General features: G+C 36.3%; 1 protein-coding gene across 3 annotated transcripts in view; it reads left to right on the top strand.

Annotated features, from left to right (window-relative positions):
* Positions 1-17,031, top strand: part of LOC108668691 (zinc transporter 2) — a 29,378-nt gene extending 12,347 nt beyond the window's left edge. For 2 of the 3 annotated variants that reach the window (XM_018155934.2, XM_047884039.1), the window contains exons 2-8: positions 6,911-7,081; positions 7,577-7,739; positions 8,584-8,737; positions 9,410-9,504; positions 9,889-10,097; positions 10,652-10,892; positions 11,664-17,031. In XM_018155934.2, coding sequence (XP_018011423.1) covers positions 6,911-7,081; positions 7,577-7,739; positions 8,584-8,737; positions 9,410-9,504; positions 9,889-10,097; positions 10,652-10,892; positions 11,664-11,809 — 1,179 coding nt within the window. In that variant the 3' untranslated portion in view covers positions 11,810-17,031. Of the gene's footprint in view, positions 1-3,472; positions 3,834-6,910; positions 7,082-7,576; positions 7,740-8,583; positions 8,738-9,409; positions 9,505-9,888; positions 10,098-10,651; positions 10,893-11,663 lie in introns of those variants that run through there. The other variant, XM_018155933.2, reaches the window with a different exon arrangement.
* The last annotated feature ends 5,319 nt before the right edge of the window (positions 17,032-22,350 follow it).

Here is a 22,350-nt window from a genome sequence, read left to right as displayed (position 1 = left end):
ATGCTAAACCATGAATAACAATACCTCAATATAAATTAAAGACTGCCACTCAATATATTTAAATATATGAAAAAATCAAATAAATCGAAAAAATAAAAAAATCATGATTTTTTATAAAAAAATCAAGTGATTTAATCACATGATTTAATCATTTTGATTTAATCATTGCCAACCCTGTGTGGAATATCTGTCCACAAACAACAAACACAACAGTCAAGCTCCCATTGTCATAGTGGGTAACAGTATGATTGGATCCCTTAGGGGAAAAGTCAGTGTGAATGAGGCTGAGAGCAAAATTGTATGCTCGAGTAGAGCAGATATTATCAAAATAAGAGGAGAAGCAAGCAAAAAATCTGAGAGCTTAAATAGCAGTTTACTTATTTTGCAAGGTGGTGGCAAAGGTCTAAGTGAAATTGGGGTGGATAAAACTGTTGAAGAAATCATAAACACAACCATGGAGGCACATAATAAAAACCAGACAGTGGCTGTGGCAGGCATTCTGAGATGACAAAAGGAAGACTGAATGTTTGAGCAAATGACGAATTGTAAATGAGGAGGTGTTCCAGAGGCGGAAGAAAATGAAAGTTGAATATATGAGAAAACATGAGAAAAGAGTGAGCTATATTGATCCTGACAGAATGAAAGAGCATATGTATAGAATAGATGGAGTGAAGCTGAACAATGAGGGAGCAGTAGAGAGTGACACAATGTGGGAGTGAATGTGATTAGACATAATTGAATAAATATTATGTGAGTGGGTCAAATAAATGTGTGAGAGTTTGGATTAGGAAAATATGAAGATAGATGCAAAGAACTAGAGGAACAGCATATGGATGTGATGGCTGTAAGAAACACATCTGAGAGGTTGTGGATGCTTGAGAAGTAGAAAATATGAGTTTACAAGGGAAGAAGTAAACAACAAACTAAAGGTCAGGGAGTTGGTATTATCGTCTGCAGTGAGGCTGGTTTTGAGATAGAATAAATAAATGTTGATGAGACTGTAAAGAGCAAGGGTATGGGATTGATTGATTGATTGATTACTCAAACTGAAGATTGAGTATGCAACAACTATGAATGAAAGGATGCAAATGGCGATGACTGTTTGTTACATGATTGTGGAGGGAGTACAATCTGACCTTGAGAACAGAGAAAAGTATGCTTGCATTAAGTGCTCAATGAATATAGCTCTGAGATGATCATAGTTACGGAGGACATGAATGGGCATGTGGGTATACTAGGAGGGCCTGTGAACAAAAATGGGAAGCTTCTGAACAAGTTGTTTGTGTATGAAAATGAACTTGAAATCTGAAGCTTACAATGGCTGCAGGGAAAGAAACCTGGAGCAATAAAGAGAACTGGTCAGCAATTGACTATATTGGTGAATGAGAACGCAAGAAGAGAAGTGATGTGCATGTGGGTGCATGAAGCTGGTGTGTTTTAAATCAGAAGTGATCATAACATGCTTGTTACCAAGTTGAAAATGCATGATAAACACGCAAGAGAGCCTGACAAAAAAAAAAATGTAAGTGGCAAGTGAGAGGTAGGGACAGGGATAATTTTAGTGCTAAACTTACTGACCAGTACAAAATGGGAAGTAACAAATTATGTGAATGGTATGAATGAATAAGTTAAGAAATGTATGAATGAGGCTGCCAGGGTCACATGCACAAGGACCAATAAGAATGTAGGCAAAAACCAAAGAAAGAATAAAAGATGGTAGAGAAATGATGTGAAAGTGGCAAAATGAATGAATGAAAAAGATGTAATCAAATCTGTGAGCAACTGTGGAAAAAGAGGCCCGAGAGAGAGAAATATGAGCTGGAATATCAAGAAGCAAGGCTCAAGTATGAAGAACAAAAGAGAATAACAAAAATTATCATTAGAAACCATATTGTGAAGTGCGAGCAAAATTGGATGAATGAATTTATTATGAATGGGCAAAAAGGTGGACGCTAATGCTTTGCCTTCCTAAGATGAGACAATAATAAGGAATAAGATCTGCGAGTGGATGGGCTAAAGTTAGAAGGAATGTATATGACTGAGACTTGAGAGAACAAGAATGGCTGAAGCTGTGAATTTTAGTGTGAAAGATTTCTAATTAGACATAGGTGGGGTGAATGAGAAATTTATGCCAGGTGAAAATTTCAACTCACTAGAACATAAGAGCCTGATTGGTATACATATACCTACATGGTAAACATAGGGAAATTACAAATGTGGAAGTGAAACAGGTGTTATATGGTAGAGCAACTGAACTGAATAAGGCAGCTGCCCAGCTGGAATGGATGAGAAATGAGATACCATATGAGATGTATGGTATAAGTATAAGTATGGAGGTCACAGGAGGCGGGAGTGTAATTGGCAAACTGAATGATCTATCCAATGTTGTTCAGATCAATGAATGTGTGCCTGATGCATGGAATGAAAGCTGGGTGACTTTGTTGTTGAAGAAAAGCCACAAGAGCAAGGAGAGGAGGAAGTTGGGCTAGCCACTAGCATCTGGCAACAGGCAACTTGGCAAGAATTAGAATGGAGGCCAGAAAGGTGCAAGGAAAAAAACAAAAATAATATATGAATAACTGTCTTAAAACGCAAATAATCATTCAGTTCAGGGACTGTGTAGTTCTCTATCTAATTTGAATATAAACTCTAAATGCAATAACTTGAAAAAGTGGTAGGGCTATATACTCATATATAGCAATAATAAATCAAATAAATTTTCTCTTGAATTTCTCTTCCACTTGCTTTTGATCTTACCCTCAACACAAACTTTCACACCCCCTTTAGCCTCTGCTGTAATGTCGCTTCTACGGTTCTACCTGGCTTGCTTTGCCTTTTCTCTTCTACTCACAAAAAGAACATGTGAAATTATATGATGCGTGGGCCAGCAGCGTGGCAGCTGGCAGATGACCGTTGTAAAGGTCTGCTTCCGGAATTTTCTTCTTCAGAGTGACCACGCCCCAAATCCAAGGAAGACTTACCGTTCATATTGCTCGCCATTTTTTATTTAGAATGTCTAATCGTGGAGATTTTTAAAAATTTTGACGTGGGTCAAGAGAACGCTATTTAATATGATTCATAGATAACACGAAATCTAAAGGAAGTATCTCAGTTGAAGGATTTGATCTAACAATTTAGTTTTCAATTAACATTGAAATGCATGTGACTAAAGTTTTAAGTTTTGTGCAGATTTAAAAAAAAATTTCACGAATTTTCGGAGTGAGTAATGAAATTATGTATTAAAATATGCATATAATTGCGTAGGAAGTTTTTGTATTCTTTTTCATATTTTATATGGAGAAAGTTGGAAATTTTGGAGCAAGCAATCAAACTATATATTAAATTATGCATAAAATCGTGTAAGAAGTTACTATTCCATATATAAATAGAACCATATAACATATATGATTGAATAAATAACTCAACATCGTGAGTCTTCGAGGCGGGGAACGCAATTTCAAAAAGTCTATTCAAGTCCAAAAGTTTATCACCATCATATGTTATTTGTAAACATGGAGTCTGATGAGAGCGGTGAAAATAAGACATTTAACTCTGTTAACATACCGAGAGAAGATACAAAATCTATAAATGAACATGTAAACGACGATAAATTAATCGATACATCAGGACCTTCTTTAACTTTATTGGAGAACGATGCTTCACATCATTCTTTTTGCGGAAGGTGTCGTTCTATTTCTACGTCTTTCCTTGGATCGCCATTTCTCTCCCGACATAATACTCATTTTGTAACTTCTGAAAGTTGCAGATACGATCAAAGCATTCAACAATTTTATGCCGCTCCTGATGTAGATGATGATGTACCTCTTTTGAATGTAAGTTTGTATTTTGAAATAAATTTAAGAGAAAATAAACGAAAGCTGGAAATTTTGCAATTTGCACAATATTTAAAAATCTGGTGTCTCATGTCTGATCTGCAAAAGTTGAGCTATGTTGCTAGGTATAGTAAATTAAAGTATGGCATTTAATGTTTGATTTGAATTCTGTGACTATATTTTGATCACATTAATCTTTCATGTAATCATCTTCATGTTTTGATAACCTTGTTATAAATTTTCAGATACAAATTTCTAATTTGCAAAATGTGGGGGGGAGAGGGGGGTCCTTTATTTCCACATTGTTTGATGACAAATATTTTTCAATATTGCCAATATTTTTTTCCTACAAACTTTATCAGAGGTAGGGTAAACGCACTATATCCTGACAGTCCAACACTGTGAGTGTGGGTAATTCTGACGCCCTCAACTTTTTCCTTTATATTAAGCTTGGTCTTAGTTCCACACATACGTAGATGGTTGAAATAGTGATGTCATACTATTGCACGCCAGATTTCCGCAAAACACTAGGTCTAGCGGGAAAGTCTTAAGATCTGCCAAGCAAAATTCCAAGTCAACTAGTGAGAACATCAAAACACGTATGAAAGTTGATAGTTGACCTTGCTTTACTAAATAGTGATAAACTGTTTGTGTAGAAAGAATATTATGGTTTGAGACTTTTAAATAAGTCTGTGAATATATTAGGAATCCTTTGACACATTGGCCGCGATTGCTGATTTGGTCTGAATGCCGTACGGGCAATAGGTTCAAACTTGTATATCTTCAGTTACCCGCACCTGGTAGATAGCAAGGAGAAAAGTTGTGTGCAGCTATGCAGGGATCTGTTCTGTCATTGTGTCACGTAAAATTGGTGACCGTATTTGGTGCACATATCTCAGGGTTGAAATTCATCATTATTCCTGGCCTGGTGATGTGTACCAAGTGAAGCCATGCCTGTTGTGTTTCATATTGGCTCACGTTGCCTAGCGTAATCACTTCTAATACTGTGAGTGATGTGTACCAAGTAAAGACATGCATCTATGGCTCATATTGCCAAAAAACGCCTAAAGTTATCACTTTTATTACTGTGAGTGATGCGTGCAAGTAACCTACATTAGTTTTGAGTCATAATTGCACACATTATGACTCAAAAATAATGTGTGCATAATTGCACACATTATGACTTCCGGACACCGGTATCTCTTAGCTTTTTGTGAACGATGTACATTACGCATGGAAATTACTATGGAAAGAGATTGGTGTCCAGGTTTTCATAATCTTAAATAAAATTGAGGGTATTTACATTGTTAGTTCAGTTATATTTATCTTATAGAGATCATTCATTGTATATATTGTCTTGAGCTTCTGTTACAAGCAGCATCACAGAGAAAGAGTAAAATCAGGATATAGATCTCAAATTTTTGAGTGGGAAAGAGGACAGCCAACTTTCATTGAACCAACTAGAACTAAAACCAGGATGCGCTGCCATGAATGCTATAACATGCTCTGAGCAAATGAGGGAAGAGCCGTAGCAAAGGTGAAACTTGAAGGGTAAAAAATATTTTGATGACTGTGAAGGAAAACCATACATGTGCGATAATTTTTTTTCAATCACGTATGCAATATAATGATGTTGGCAACACCCAATGTTGTAGTTTCAGATCAATAAAAAAATATTTTATTTTGTTTTCATGCAAAGATAGATATATATATTGCTTTCATCAATGGACACAAATTTTGTAGTTTTTGTATTACTTGCATTTGAAAATAAGACTATTTCTCTAAGCAGTAGTTGACTTCAAAGCATTCCCTAACATGTCTATTGAATTGTATCATTGAAATTTTAAATTTGAAAGAGTAATAAGATTATATAAAAATATGTATTTTTCATAGGAATGTACCACATGTGTACACATAGCGATTCTGAGAAGTACAGTGTGTACATATATGCCGCACATCGTGGTCAATGTGTTAAGTATACATGTATGATGTATTTACTGATTTTAAGTGGTAAATAAATTAATAGATGATTGATTTAAGAGACGGTTTTAGACACATAAAAACTAATTCTGACACACAGGGTGTCGCTTACTGTTGCATTCAGACACAGCTGACACGGGTGTCGGAATTCCAACACAGGGTGTCAGAATTACAATTTTGAGGCGCTGTTGGAATTAGTCTCACAATATGCCGCATTTAGTCACACACAGTGTCGGAATTCAGTAATTTTGTAGATTTGAATTCTAAAGGCTTTCAAACAAAAATGGCAACAGTTTGTGACGTTTCATCATTGCTGGAACTCAAGTTGCTCATACGGTGATCTATTTATAGCCATTCATTTCTTGCTACATCCTCAAGGTGTTGGAATATGGTACGTGTGTTTACCCTACTCTTCCAAAATCGCACTTTTCACACTTTTTCAAGGATTTTCTAGAGGTAGTAAATGTATAATTTCCTAACTGGCTTTATGCTACATAGATAGGAAAAATGCTGAACTTTATGCCACTACTTTTTGTTTTGCAATATTTTACTTAGTTTGGTTACTACAACATTTCTACAAAATGTCAGGGGACTTTCCCAATTTACCCCACCTGTCCCTTATTGCCCTGTTTGATATTAAAAATATAAGTATATGACATAATTTTCAATTGAAATAATCATCAATCAACATAATCATCAATTGACATAATTATCAATTTTACATATATCAATTGACATGAATAAAGGAAAAAATGTGCCAAAATTTATATAAAGCAATTTCTTTTTCATTTAAATTATGATGGCATAGTTTTGCATATTTTACACGTACATAGTCTCAATAAAAAATAAAATAGTCATTCATATTGTACTTGAAACAATAGGCAACAAACCTAAACAAATTTCTTTCTGGGAGACTCATTAAAGTGTTCCAAGAGTAGTTTAAATATTCAATTCATTCATTTAACAACTCATTTGTGATGGTTTATTGTGAAATTATTATTCAATAATGAGTAAAATATTTTTGGAACATATCTCCCAATTGCCTTGTGGCACAGTGCTATTATTCTTGACTTTTAATGCTTGACAATTTCTTCCAGGATGACTTACCTGAAGTCAATATGGGCAGTGGAAGGAGGCAGCTTCCACCTGCCCCTACTTCTGCGACCATGGATGAAGACCACTGCCACATACCTAAAGCATCATTCAACAGCTCCAAGGCAGCCATCACAAAGCTCCTTATTGCCTCAGCTCTAACAGCAACTTTTATGGTGAGAACATTTCTTTATTCTCAAGGTCCCTTTCCAAGAGCATAGTATTTGTGGTTGACAAAATCTGCATTTTAGGCATGCATGTTGATTTTTATTATTAATTTGGTTCAATAAACCTAAATTTTGAAATATCATGGTTTTTCATGTTGCTTTTGTCTGTGCAGCTGGCTGTGTGATTTGCTTCAATTTCTTATTTATAGTTTTCATTAATTTGTTGTTTCTTCTATTATCTTAAGTAGCCTGATTGCCATCATTTGGCATCATATCGAGGTTAAGTTTTTGTGTCCTAATTTACTAATTACAAGTGTTCTCAAAACTATCTCTTCTGTTTCAAAGAAAATGAAATAATTTTTATGGAAATTAAATAATTTTTCTATTTCTGATGCAACCATTTGCTAACCCAGCAATAAGTAGAGCTTTCTACATTCTTGTTTATGTTTTTTGAATAATTAGGAATTAATTAATCTTTGTAACTAATTCTGAATAATTCCTCAGGTGACTGAGGTGGTTGGAGGATATCTGTCCAACTCCATAGCCATCATGTCGGATGCTGCACACATGTTCAGCGACTTGTCTTCCTTCTTGGTGTCTTTAATAGCAATCTATCTTGCTATGCGGCCTGCCTCAAGAAAAATGAACTTTGGATATCATAGAGCAGGTGAAATTTATTCATTGGGATATGAATCACTCAATAGCTTTCAATGAATAGCATGTTTATTTTTATCATTCACTATGCCAGTTTTTATTGGGGGTTTTCTGTTTTGAAAAAAAAATTTTTTTTGTTCAAATAATTTCATGGAGGATGAATTGTAAAATGTTTTATTTTTCTGCTCTTGTGTAAATTCCTAAAATTAGTGTCATCATTTTGCTGTACAGTTTCTTTTAGTGTTGTTAGTCATCCATTGAGATCTCGTCCTACTTTGGGTTAGGTAGCCACCAATACAAGTATGATTAGAACTTTATGTATTTTTCTACTTTATTAATATTGGTTTGCGATATCATTCGTCCGATTATTCAAAAATATGTTCATAATGGTTTTGACAATAAAAATATTTGACATTCTATTTTTGAACTGGCAGAGCTCAAGTTAAATTTTTTCGTTTATTTAGTGAATTTCTTAAGAATTTTTGTTATGACTTGAGTGTACTGAAAATATATAGAACCTTTGAGATCATATTTCCTTTGATGCTGATAATTCTGCCTTTCCCATCCCCTTTGACTCAATCTTCACTGTTATGAATTATGGTACCATCAACAATCAACAGTGACTTAGGCCACTAGAGGTGGCTTAGGCCACTAGAGGTGGCTTAGACCAATAACTATGATCTCATTTTTTTTGTGCTACTTATTTATGGCCAAATTCAGTCATTGCAAGTCAGTAATGCTGTTCAGCCGCTAAGTTGTTGGAGTGACACACTAGTGGGTGGTATTTGAATAATTAAATCCATTATTGCTAATATGAGTAAATAATAAATCACTTAAATCAACACTGGATTGTGCAGAGGTTCTGGGTGCACTGGTGAGCGTGCTGCTCATATGGGTGATCACGGGCGTGCTGGTGTATGCTGCTGTGGAGCGCGTCATCAGCATGGACTTTGAGGTTGAAGCTGACCTCATGATCATCATTGCAGCTATTGGCGTTGTCATGAATATTATGTGAGCATCTTGAGTATAATTATATGGATGAACAGAAGTAGATAGTTCAGGTATTAAGAGATATGATTTTCGAAAGAGGTAGGGTAAAACAATCACAACAATTTCATATTAAATTATTTAGATTGCTCATACAATCAGAAGTTTCGTCAGTTGGTCATATAAGATGAAATCTTTTAAATTGTTCAAATAAATTAAGGTCTCGTCGGTTAGTCTGATACACTGTCACTGTTCTGTCAAATAAACTGATATAATTTTGGTGTTATCTTATAGGGAAATTTTGTCTTTGATGGAAAAGAATTATCTATTTGTTTAAAAAGTGCTTGTTCAACAAATAAATATAAGTTGTAAGTAATTTAATATTATGAAATCTTAATTTTCTTACAGGAAATAGCTTCCGTGAGCAAATGTGTCTGAATGTATGTATATGAAGGTTATACACAAGATAATAAAAAATCTTGCTTCAACTTTCTGACACCCTCAAAACTTTGTATTTTGTTTGGGCCTTTGGGGCAAATGTACTTTAATCGCATTTTTAATTTATTGTAACTGAGAAAGGTTATTTTGCCTAATGTTCAGCCTGTTCATATTTATAGGGTCCTGTATTTTTTTCAGATATTCAAATTACTTTCCATCTTATTTTTTCGAAATTGTATTTCATTGCTATTTGTGCAGCCTGGCGTTGGTGCTTCACGCAGGCAGTGGTGGACATGGCCACAGCCACGGCATTGGCGGTCACAGTCACGGACACAGTCATTCCCACTCTAGCGGTAAGCCTCGGTCATTTATTTATTATGTGCTATGTAAAATATACAAAATATTCCTTATTTGTTGGTTCATAAAAGTCCTTCTTTTGAGGTTTATGTGACACGGCATCTGGGCCCTGAATCGAGAAGGCATGCCGTCTTTCGTCGTTGCATTGCCCATGCCTTGTATGAATAGCAATTGCAATGCTTCATAAATGCTGTTTAGGTTTTATGTCTGTCTTAGAACTTTGATATATTAATATGATTTTATTCATTTTTAATTTTTCGAACTGACGATGGAGCTGGACTCCGCAACGTTTTCAATATCGATCTGGTGAATTTGCTTGGTGTTTCTTTGCTTTTAAATTCCTTGTGAAATAGCAATGCTTTGTGACATTAATTTTTCAGGCGCTAGTGAACAAGTTGTGGTGAACGTAGACAACAGCGTGACGGCTCACAGCAGCGCCACCACACCGATCGCGTCGAGCAGCACCAGCAGGCAGCCAACCAGGAACAACGCGAAGAACATCAACATCCGTGCTGCGTTTATACATGTCGTTGGAGACCTCCTACAGAGCATCGGGGTTCTCATTGCAGCGTATATAATAAGATTTTATGTGAGTCTTGCTTAGTGACTAGCAGCTGATCACATGTTGTCTGTGAGATTTTATGTTGACTTGTTTAGAGCTTTTGTACGTATTTTAACTGGTGGATAGCCCTCCACTTCTGGTTTGGTGGATATAAATAGTTTATTTGTTCAGATTTACAGAGAAACTTTTATGACCACTTGCCTCTAGTATCTAACCGTGTCATGGTTTAACTGGTTGAGAGCCTTCCACTTCTGGTTTGGTGGATGTTAATAGTTTATTTGTTCAGATTTACAGAGAAACTTTTATGACAAACTGCCTCTAGTATCTAACCGTGTCATGGTAAGGGCTCTTCTCTTGCTCATTCCCCTCTCCTCATCCAAAAAGGGAATTATTTCGTTAGCAGCAGTGGCTTTAAATCAAATCGTTGACTGATCATGACTCTAATGTCGGTTTCCATTTATAATTTAAACCTTTCCGAAAAACGTTTAGTAACACATTAAAGTCATCAATTGAATGTTTTAGTAATGCAAGGTGCACCTCCTTTTTAAGTTTCATTTATCTTGAGAATGTTCAACCGACAGCCTGAGTACAAAATAGCGGACCCCATATGCACGTTTATCTTCTCCGGGCTCGTTGTGATCACGACGATGCCGATCATCACGGACATCTGCCGCGTGCTGATGGAGGGCGTGCCGCCTGGCGTAGACTACAACGCCATCTGCTCCAACCTCGCCGTGATCCCCGGCGTCAGGATGATACATAGCTTGCATGTGTGGACGCTCACCACTGACAAAAATGCTCTCTCCGTACATATTGCAATTGGTGAGATATTTTTAGCGCATTTTCTCATTTATGGAAAAAATGCACTAATGTGCCAATGCACTATGTGCCATGCCGTCTGTCTGTCTGTCCGTCCGTCTGTCTGTCCGTCCGTCTGTCTGTCTGTCCGTCCGTCTGTCTGTCTGTCCGTCCGTCCGTGACCTCAAGTTTTCGTCGACGAGAAAATGCGCTCTCTGTCACTCGCTGCAGTGAGTACTGAGTTATATTTTTTTCATATTTATTTTCAGCAACGACTAAACTCGTTTCTTTCGCTCATGTAGAACTATTATGTAATCCTGTGGGATGTATTCATATTTAAGGTTTTTTCCCGATATTGTTCAATCGAGGTTGTCCTTGTTGTAGGTCATTATCTAGCAATTGGCTTGCATGGGGATCTACTTTTTTTCGCCATTGAGCAGTCGAGGTGATCTTGACAGTCAAATTTGAATTGTGTGCTTTTGGTATAGTTTTTTTTGGCAAATCATTTTTCACTTTTCCATACATGCGGAAGAGCAGAAGAACCACTCGGAGTCTTTGTTCGACAGCTCTTTATAAAACCAACTTATCATTTATGTCTGAACGAGTTTAGCACTACGCAGTTCGTCTAAACGCTTGTTTGTATAGACCGATTCATTCACTGATATATTATGTTATCAGCGAATGATATATTTAAAATGATTACAAAATATATCAGCAAATTAACGGTGTAGCAATGGCCAGATTCATTCATGCATGTGAATAACAGGTCAATGACGCGCTGTAATGTTTTGGCAGATCCCGAGTACGAGTCTGAGACCGTGCTACGCGCAGCCCAGCGAGTTATTCGTTACCGTCATCACATCTTCCATACGACCATCCAAGTCGAGCGTTATAACTCCAACCTCATGGATAACTGCAACCAGTGTCAACCTTTGCCTTGACGCTCGTCTTGACGTGCCCTAGACTGTATTACTATAATGTTGCAAAGATCTGTTTCATATGTCTGTTGTAGATATTCTAATATTTTTTATGACAGTATTGCCCGTATCTTCCTTATAGCAGAAATACTTTTCCATTCCATGTTGTTGGCCCGTTGTAAAGACGGCACGCAGATCGCGGAACATTTGAAAATTTGTATGGAATAACACACGACATTCACTTCATTTTAATATATGGATTAGTTTTGCTTCACATTTTATGTCCATATATTTTATCCCCAATTTTATTGCAATTTTTAGGAAGAATATATGGCGAAGATTATAAATGATAGGCATGTCCTTAATTTTAATCTATGAAATCCTGATATGTTTTTTACCTTCACAATTTGTGCTCAATGGAGCCAAGAACAGAGCTCAAACTCGCCTTGAATCTATTCTTATTTTATAGTTTCTCCTGTGTTCTTCATCTGAACAATCGAGAACATTTTCAAGCTGTTATTGTGTACATAATATCATTGTTAGTGAGCTTGCTTATTTATTACGAAACTGCATTGACAAAGGGAAGAATTATTGAAAAATAATGTGAATTATGCGATCTAATAATGTTTTTATCTGAATATTTCTACACCATAGCACTCGTGATGTACTGTGGTCGAGTAAGGGCTGTAATAATTACAATTCATTGACCAAGTTATTGTTTCATCCATTGTTCTTGTCATGGTCTCAGTTCCTTTTGAATTTTTATCGTGCTTTAAATTGAAATTTACTTCATTTTTGTTCGTGATTTAAGACTAGTTCTGGATGAATCCTAGAATCCTGGCCGTGTTTTCTTAATTTTTGTCAGAAATCTCTTCGATGAGAAATTTTCTTAAATCCCTTTCATTGGTTATTTTATTTGCTGACAAAGATTTCATGTTGACTTCCTTAAAGCTTTTATGTTCACTTCCTTCCTGCGATTATATTAGGGACTATCTGGTGTTCAAATCCACAGTCATTTTTAGTCACATTGCTATCGGTATCAGCAACGTGATAAGCATTTAACTATGAAAAGTTGATCTCCTTAAGATGCATCCAAGGATTTTAAAGAATTTTCTTACCGCTGTTACTGGTGATAATTATGAACTTGTATAACTTACCGTTAACTCCATATTCCTACAGTTGTGAATAATTAAATTAGGTTTTAAAAGATTAAATCGCGCATTGACAACAGCTTCATGTGACACTGCTGGCGCACGTCTAGTTCTTTGATTGTTTAGTGGCATCGATCTGACTTGTATTATATTCCAGACTTGATGACGTTACCCATGTTAGTCTTGTACTTCTGATGATCCATTTATTTCTAAGTATGTGTTAGAGAAAATAATTGAATGTTTATTGCCAGGTTGTATATTTATGGGAATTTTGTATCGTGATCCTGAACATCCACTTGAACTTCATAGGACAAGAGGGATCGCTTGCTGCTGCAATACGAGCCAACTAAAAGTAAAGTGTAAGAATCTTAGAGTTACCCAGCGTGAAGTTGTTCGCTTTTTTTACTTTTGAATGAGTTTTATTTTTGGTAACTTATATTTAAAATTCGTACGTTGCTGCGAGATTTGTACTTTGATTGTTGATTATGATAAGATTTTCGAGGCTCTTTTATTGGTCGTGTTGAGTTTGATGTCAAAAGCTCCCCTTTATTTCATTCGTAAAGTTCAGTTGCATTAGAGTCTTTGGCTGCTGTTCATGTCTTAGTGTCGGTATTAACTTGTTCAAAGCTAGCTTGCGTAGAGATAATTTTTCATTAATGATTTTTGGCCACTTTGAACGATTTTTCTTCATTTTTCTACTGATTTCTGGCCCCTTTGAACGATTTTTTTCTACTGATTTCTGGCGACTTTGAACGATTTTTCTTTATTTTTCTACATGTGTTGGTTTTACGTGGTAGATGTAATTGTGTATCACAAGCTATGCCACAAGCTGCAAGCTAATCGGCAACAGGCCATGGGCCTATTTCTTCAGTGCCGACAATTCTATTCTATTCTTTCATCTGATTAAGGTTGCTGTTATATTTTTGACGCAGGAACGAGGTTCAATAACTCGCCTAGTCTGTCATGAATGGGAAGGACCTTACTGTTGTTATAATTTCGTTATCTCGGTGACATTTCATGGTTTTCAATATTATTCATTTGTTTGCTGTATAGTATTGCGTTGAGAAATGAGCCTAGCCTCTTAGTTCGAGAAGTCGAGAGGTTAATGATTGATTGCTGTTCTCGTAAAGAAAAAATGTTTCCCGGTGGGTATAGCAGATTGTTGAGAGTGGGGAGCTTGCATCAGAGTTGTATTATCAAATATTTGCTTATATCGGGACCGTGACTTCAGTCCATGTCAGTATTTCTATTGCTGTTACAAAAGGAAAAAGTGTGCAACTAAATATATATATTTTTCATATTCCAACTTACATCTTACTTTTTTTTGAGGTATTTCATTGTCCCAAAACAAGGTTTTTATAGATTTTTCGTATTTTTGTGTGGGAAATCTTCAATTATTTTGGTAATTTGTTTGGTTAGTAGCAAAATTTGCCTGTTTAAATTTGTGAAAATTGCAGTGACTCATTTTATGAGGTTCATCTTCTTGTTTTGGTTGCTTAGCCAACTCGCTGCTGCTGCGTTTCCAATACACGGTATCGAGGCTGGTCAACGCAGTGGTCATGTCTGTTGTGTTACAAGGCACCTGCCTAATGTATTTAGCTCGATCTGAAGCGCTAGCAACTAAGGCCACTAAAATAAACAAACAAATAAACACCTAATGTATTGGTGTCGGCGCCTTTTACAGAAAATGTGGGTAACGATACGCCACCAAGATGAATGTAGCTGAATAATTGTATGAACTATCTAGTAAAATCTATGAATATGAAAACCATACGGTCCATTATTGTAGGTTTCCTCGATTCTGTTTTCAACTGAACTGTAAATTTCAGGTTATTTTACAATAAGATGTATCCTACATTTTATCAAGGATGTATTTATTTATTTTGTATAGAAATGATTAGTGATGGTATGACAAACATTGTTGCTTGGCGATGCACAAAGATGAAGATCACAACGAACGGCACCTGCTGTTTACGTTCGATGGAGTCACGAGGCAGCGAAACTTTAGAACTTGTTTTAAGGCGAGCGTTGTTATCAGCAACATGACACTCTTGCTTTAGTTGCTCTTATCTATATTATCATCACTTTACATTTCTACCATTAACAGTTCTTCATAGTTCAATAGTCCTATATCTCCTATCAAAGGGGTTCACTGACGTGTGTCTATACTCGTCTAAACGATCATTGTGTGATGTTTAAAAACGGCGAGGCATTTCTGTCTTTGATGGAATGTTAGTGATTTCCCTGATGGGTTTTCCTTTGATTTACTGCAAACATCAGTTTCTTGACAAAACCTACAGATGCAATTTTCCTTCAAGAAACTCTAAGGAACTTTTTTCAATCGATGCTGTCACCGCACGTCCTCTAAACTAGAATTGTTTTTCTGTAGAAATTCCCTGTTTGATTCCAATTGTTGGTGTCGCCGGAAGACCCAATGCTCTGAATTGTTCGAAAAATATGTTTATTTTATTTTCTGTATAAGGCAACAAATATTTTTCATCTTCACTCGGTTATCAGGATTTTCTTCGTTATTTCTGAAGTCCTAAACCTCCATAGGATTTGATATGTGCTTGATCTTGCAAAAGAATAACATTTCCAGTATATTTTTTTTCAAATGTAGTTTCCGACGAAATCCAGAAGTCAGTTTGCTAAAAGTGAAATTTTTGGTCATTGAGATGTAGTTCTCTTGTTGGATACAAATTTTGTTGGATATTTATTTTTAATATTTTGCCCAACTGCGTCGCAGTGAGAGTTGAGGTTCTTATTTATTTTGGGATCTGCCGCTAAGTTGTCTTCTCCCTGTTTTTAAAATTTTACAAGAATGCAATAAATGGAATTAACTGTGATGACTTGAGTCTTGATATGTTCTTGCCAACTACTAATATGATAGAACTTCTAACCATTGTTTTGAAAGTATTTGTTCCACGACGTTATTTTCGTTCTATTGCAGGGAGCAAGTGCAACAAAAGCCATGTGATATGATTGTTTCTAGGACATCTCCCTGGAGGGTAAGCCTCAGGATGCGCGTCACATTCGTCGGAAGGCTTGTGAAACTTTGATACCTTTGACCATTGTTCCTGAGCGCCTCATCACGATGTTTGAGATCCACGGGTATCGTTTCGGGCTGCGGCTGTCGGGGAAAAGCGACGCCTCACATGGGGGCGCCGCCAATCCGAAAATCTGCTCGCAGCGGGTCCGTGTTTTGGAGCCCCGGGAGCAACGGGTCGCCCCGGAGCAACGGGTCGCCCCGGAGCAACGGGTCGGCCCGGGAGCAACGGGTCGCCCCGGAGGGGTCCATCCACCACGAAGAGGTCCGGACGTCGGATGGACGGTTTTTGGTTGTGAGGTTAGGTTGTCGCGTTGGCTGGATTCTCTTCCTTCGTGCCTCTCTCATGGGCGGCCAACGTCTCGTACATGCGCTCTACTGTATGGATGCCTTCGCTTCTGTTGCTGTTCACCCGTCACCAATTTTTTCTCGTCAGGTCAAGTTGACTGGGAATTGAAGTCTCACCGCCATATCGTAAATGATGTTTACTCTGTTACTTCCGATGGATTGATGGTATAAACTGTGGTAATAAACTGTTCATTAGAACAGTACTTCAGCTGCATTAATACGGTGGAAAAACTGAACAATGCCCTTTTCATTCTGAATTTATTTCAGTTGTCTGTTTCATTGCAACTATTGTGAGGTTATGCTGTTATATAGATACGATTTTCTGCACTTATTTTCTCTGTTGTCATATGCGTGCGTCTTACGTACTGTACAAACAACTTGCTATTCATTATTACAGTTAACCTATACTCCCTTTGTAGTTAACCTATACTCCCTTTGTAGACTTACGCTGCTTACATTTTGCGCTAGTACCGGATTATTGAACAAATTGATTAAACGTCAGTGTGAGCGTTGCATAGACTTGTGTTCAGCCTGTGTCACTGAAGGCATCAAGTTTACACCAAATTAACCTCGTTGATGGTTATTTTTTTGCCGTCGAACGTGCGTTCGGGGCCTCGCTCTATAGGTGGTGATGCAACCTGTTTGGATATGTCGCGTTATATTATTGTGTGAAAATTTGTTGTAAATTTTTTACAAATAGTTACGAGTATTTTGTGACCCTATCAATAAAAGCCAAGGAAGCTATAGTTATATACAGCACAGGTTCGATTATCTCGGTATTAGCTGATCATGAAATTTTCGCTTAGGTTCTGAATTGTTTAAAATTTCATCAGCGAAATAAAATTTGGTTTGAAATGGAACTGAATTTATAAAGGAAAACGGTGAATTGGTATTATTGAAAAAAGTTATTTTCCGGTTATCTCTCAACTTTCGGAATTTTGCTAATTTCGACATTACATTTCAAAGCTTGTCGTAAGAAATCCTTATGATATGTTAGACAATTCATGCCCTTAACTTTTATCTTCATTGAAAAAATCTTGTCCAACTGATCATGTACGTTCCAGTTCGTAAACATCAAACCATTACTGGCCGACTTGATCGAAATTAGCCATTTTCCGCTATAATTTTCAAAATATATTTCAAAAATGCTCGGAACGCCAGCGCATGCTTCAAAAAACAATGGTTGCGTGTCTTTCCGATGGTCTAGAGCGAATTTGTGCGATAATGTAATCAACAACTTGATCGCGTTCGGAGAGCCAAGAAAGTTCTATCAAGAAACAATGTCATCACCAATGTGATTTTGAATTTTTGGATTTGGTGAAGAATGTTTGAAAAATTCTAAGTTCATATTATTAGGAAGATTTTGTTACAAGTTTTGATTACATTAACAATTAAATTTCAAAATATTCTAACGTAACGACACGCGCAGTTGCTTGACATAACAAAGTCTTATTACTCAAGTAATTTGAAACATTTTTAGGGCATAATTACAATTCTATATCGAACGACGTAAAACTAAGGTCTGCATAGACCTCTTATATAAACCTCACAAAGTATAGACCCTGTATAGATCTCTTGAAGTTGAAAAGGAGGAATAACGAAAGTTTTGCTTTTAAACTTTAATGTGAAATTTCCCTGCGCCCCGAGTGGCAATAGATGTTATTGTTCATGCAATTAGAGAACAGGAGTGAACTAATACGATGCGGCCATAAAATGCTGAGTAACTTCAATTCAATAGATCAGTCACAAATGACAATAAAATATGGCGAACATTATTGATGACTACATTAGTAAAAATGAAGGTGATTACTAAACTTCCGACAACAGACGGAATTTTGCTGCAGACGAGAAATGAACAAAATATTTATTATTTGAGTTGAATGTTGGGGCGCAAAAGTGACATATGTGCAAAGAATGAAAATCATTACCGAGTTAACGCACTGTCTGCTTTCGTCAAAGATGCAGTGGCGAAACGAAGCACTATCGCCGAGTTTAGTCCTCGGCTTCACATTGTAGCAGGACGAAAAAAATTTTGGAGTTCGACGAAGTTTCGAAAGCACCAAAATTGGAAAAAATATCAATTTCCTAACAGGAGGTCTGAGCAATTCATATATATGAAGCAAGTCTATGAATAGTTCTTTGGTTTCAGGTACCGAACGCCGCAACTAAATTATAACTTCTCGACTAAATATTAACTTTCAAGATCATGCGTTTCTCAGCAATGGATATCAAGTTGTCGATAACGCATTGCAAGGCTACTAATTACAAGACAAGCTTTCAAGCGCACAAGAATATTTGTCATCAAATTACACGTTGATATTCAAGACAGTATGCAAGTTTTTATTAAAGAAGGTCATCTCGCATATGAATATGCAGTCAACTTCGAGGCATTATTCAGAATGTAATGAACAAAATCCAGATGAATTATAGCTGTCCGTAGAAGTAACGTTTCGAATCGTTAATTATGATTCGTGAATTAAACTTGAGCTAACTACAATTTAACTTTAGCAAGAATCCGTGCACTCTTAATGACTGACGATTATACGAGACTATTTTTGAGTCTATAACGATGTTGCATATAATAATTATAAAATTTATTTAGCACGCAATTATTAGTTCTACCTCGTGCAATAAAAGTCTAGATGAAATCTGACAAAAATTATACTAAGCATGAGGTGTCAAAGAAGAATCTCAAGAAAAGTCAACCAGTGATATCTTATGCCGTTATCAGGTCATTGCACGCTTCAGCTTCATTATTTGACGTGACGTTCGAATTTTACACATCATCATCATTTGATGTAGTGAGCAGCAGGCGTTCGTGGGAACGAATTCATTATCAGCTCAGAGTACGAAGCACGAAATGAATACGCAGATATTCTGAGGACAGGCAGTGTGAATGGTGAAGCACGCAAACGACGATCATGAAGAAAAGACGAAAAAAATACGTAGAAGATACAATGGAGATAAGAATATACAGGAAACGCTTGTAGGTAGCTAACGGGAGATAAAGGCAGGGAACTAAGAAGCTCGGAGAGATAAGGCTCGCTGCTGAGGGCTGCTTTGTGAGAAATTGTGATCAATATCTTTTTTTAATTTAAAACCTGATTAGTGAGGAACTTTGAGCACTAATTGAAGTGCTCAAAGTTCCAAAGCATAAACTTCCAAACATACAATTTTTTCCAAGATAATCTCAAATTGACGATTGTGTTAGATGCGTGATTAATATAGCAGAAATGATGGGAATCTCATAGCAAGCGAAATTGAGACTAGCAGCCGTTCAGCAGAAGGATACGAAAGGCAGCCAGGGTGAAGAGAGACTGAAACAAAGTGCAAGCCGAGGCGTAGCGTCAAAGGCAACGTAAATCATACAAGACGACATTCACGAGTCTAGTTATATGGGCTTTACATGACTGAAGGCACAGATCAAATGAATTTACAGGGCATCACTTTCCTCCTCAATGCTTCCTTATCAATAATATTACAGCGTCGTTTCTTTAGTTCGCGAATCGAACTTCATAAGGACCAAGTATTGACACATTAAAGAAGGGCTCCTTGAGCGCATATACTTGTCGAATTATTCCCTCTTAGTTAGCAAGTACAAAGATAGTTGAATATCAACTGAATTATCTGTGTAAGAAGCATAATGATTGACACACAACCCCATTCAACTAAGCATGATCATTGCACATAAAAAACATCTTATGCGACTCAAGTATTTAGATATCTCTTTCAAACTCTACGAGAAGTAGATTCCTTATGCTTAAATATAATGTCAAGAATTGTACTACTCTCATTAATCTGTAAATGTTGTGAATAAAGAGTATCTTTGGTCCTTATCAGTTCGTGGCCTTGATTCTATAAGAATATCACTAAAGGCCAGCTCATCGCTACATCCGAACGAGTCGCTAGAACTATTCAACAACTGAGCTCAAACTTAACTAAGGCCTAAAAGCTCCTCTAGGATGTCATGCTATCCTCATAAATCGAATAACTCGATCACAAAAACTCTTAAAGATTTTTTAACAAGTCAAACTTTATAGAAATAAATTCAATATAAAAAGAGCAGCTACAGAAGACAGGTGTGGCCTCTCGCATCGGCAAGCTACAAGGCGAGAAACTGGAGCAAAAAGCTTCTGCGTGCCACTCCTGGAATTCGTCATGCATACGAGTCTTTTTTATCATTACCCGAAAATTGAGTGTCGACAAAATCGAAAGAGTAACACAAAATCAACACGTTTGATTTATTATAAATGACATGCAATGCCGAAACTTGTAAACGTTCCTTGATGATGGGAGACTCGAAGAAACCTTAAAACTCAGTGAGTTATCAATGTGCCAGTAACGTGAAATCAGAACAAGCTCAAATATCGTTGATAGGAAGTATATTTTTCAGGTGCAACCATAAAGAAGTGTTGATGAACTAACTAATTTCTAGTAGATATATTTGTGTATTATTATGCATCATATGATACACGCTGAGGTTCAATACTTAAAGTCAAGTGGATGCAAATAACGAATTTTCTCTAGGAATATAAGTACTGAAAAGCGCAGCTAGAACTTTCTTCTACAACAATTCTCAGAGCAAAGGGTAAATAGAAGAATTCTAAGACACTAGCTAATTAGCCGTTATTGGTTCTTTTATTTGTTTGGAGAGAATGTCACTCTTTTATAGATAAAGTTGATTTATATCACTTAAACATTATCATTTAAACGAGTAAAAACTTAGTTCTACATATGCGTATTGCTTCATCATAAGAAGAGTCTCATTGGCTATGGTAGTGCCCATACTATAAAGCCAGCGTGTAGTTCTTTTCAACACTACATAGAATTAACAAAACGAAAACAAAAGGTGAATACTGCAATCAAGATAATATACACTCTGTGATAAATACTCTATTATACAATAATAAACGACACAGTAACCTGAATTGGATATTATAAAAAATATTGCTGAGAAGGGGACACCATGAATAGGAGTTCTTGAGAGGAACTCGCTTTACATTCATCATGGCGACATTATTCTAGGACTTGTGAGATAACAAGAAATGATCATGATTCTTTGATTATGTTTGAGAATTCAGTGCCAAATTAGTACGTTACTGGCATAATTTTCGAAAATATTATCTATCACTGACTATCAGTTAATAATTTTGACGAAAAGCAAACTAAAATTTTGTCCGTGAATACTGTAAATAGAATTTTCAATAAAAACAAATGCGTCATATTACTTATACTGTTCCAGACTATGAATAGAATAGAACTAAAAGTTTCTTATCAAGAATATATTTATGGATATATTCTTTAGAGGATATTTAATGGAAACAAGAGCACTGGCAAAAACTCACAGCGGAATGACATAACACGAAGATTGCTTAAACACAGAGAGCCGGGGGACATACACGGCCAGAATTGAATGACAGTCACAGAGCAAGTTTTCAATGACGAACAATAGACAGGTGATCACAATCTATCACAATCCAAGCTATACTCAACTCTGATGCTTGGAATCAAAGTCAAACCAAATAGAAATGCAAAATGAACGAAATAAAGGACTCTGTACATGACAGGGAAAGGAGTTCATTCGTGAGAAGGGAAATACTATTCCGGGATACCTTAGTTAGGATAGAAATTAATAAATCAAATTGTTCGCTTACTTCATTTCTGCATTGAATTTTTACGAAACCGTGAATAAATTCTATAAAAAAGAAAACCTAATAGCGTACAATTGGAAAATAATTTAATGTAAAAAATCATTGTTGTTGTATAATTAACTCTAAAACTAGCGATAGATTTCATTTGAAAGAAAATTGCTGATATTACAGGTACAAACCATTTCAAAATGTAAACTGGACAATAATTAGGATTTCTTAACGGGAAGGTGATATTTCTATATCCAGAACTTGTGCCGAATGTGTGGTCCATTTATTTAGATTTGATGGTGTAACGTTTCTCCTTCGATGGACGCAAATTTCTATCGATGCTTTCAAGTACAGAATTGAGTGAAGACTAACGGTGACTAA

The sequence above is a fragment of the Hyalella azteca genome, unplaced genomic scaffold (assembly GCF_000764305.2).
Source record: "Hyalella azteca isolate HAZT.00-mixed unplaced genomic scaffold, Hazt_2.0.2 contig14389, whole genome shotgun sequence".
Taxonomy (NCBI): Eukaryota; Metazoa; Arthropoda; class Malacostraca; order Amphipoda; family Hyalellidae; genus Hyalella; species Hyalella azteca.
This window is presented reverse-complemented; position numbering and strand designations above follow the sequence as displayed.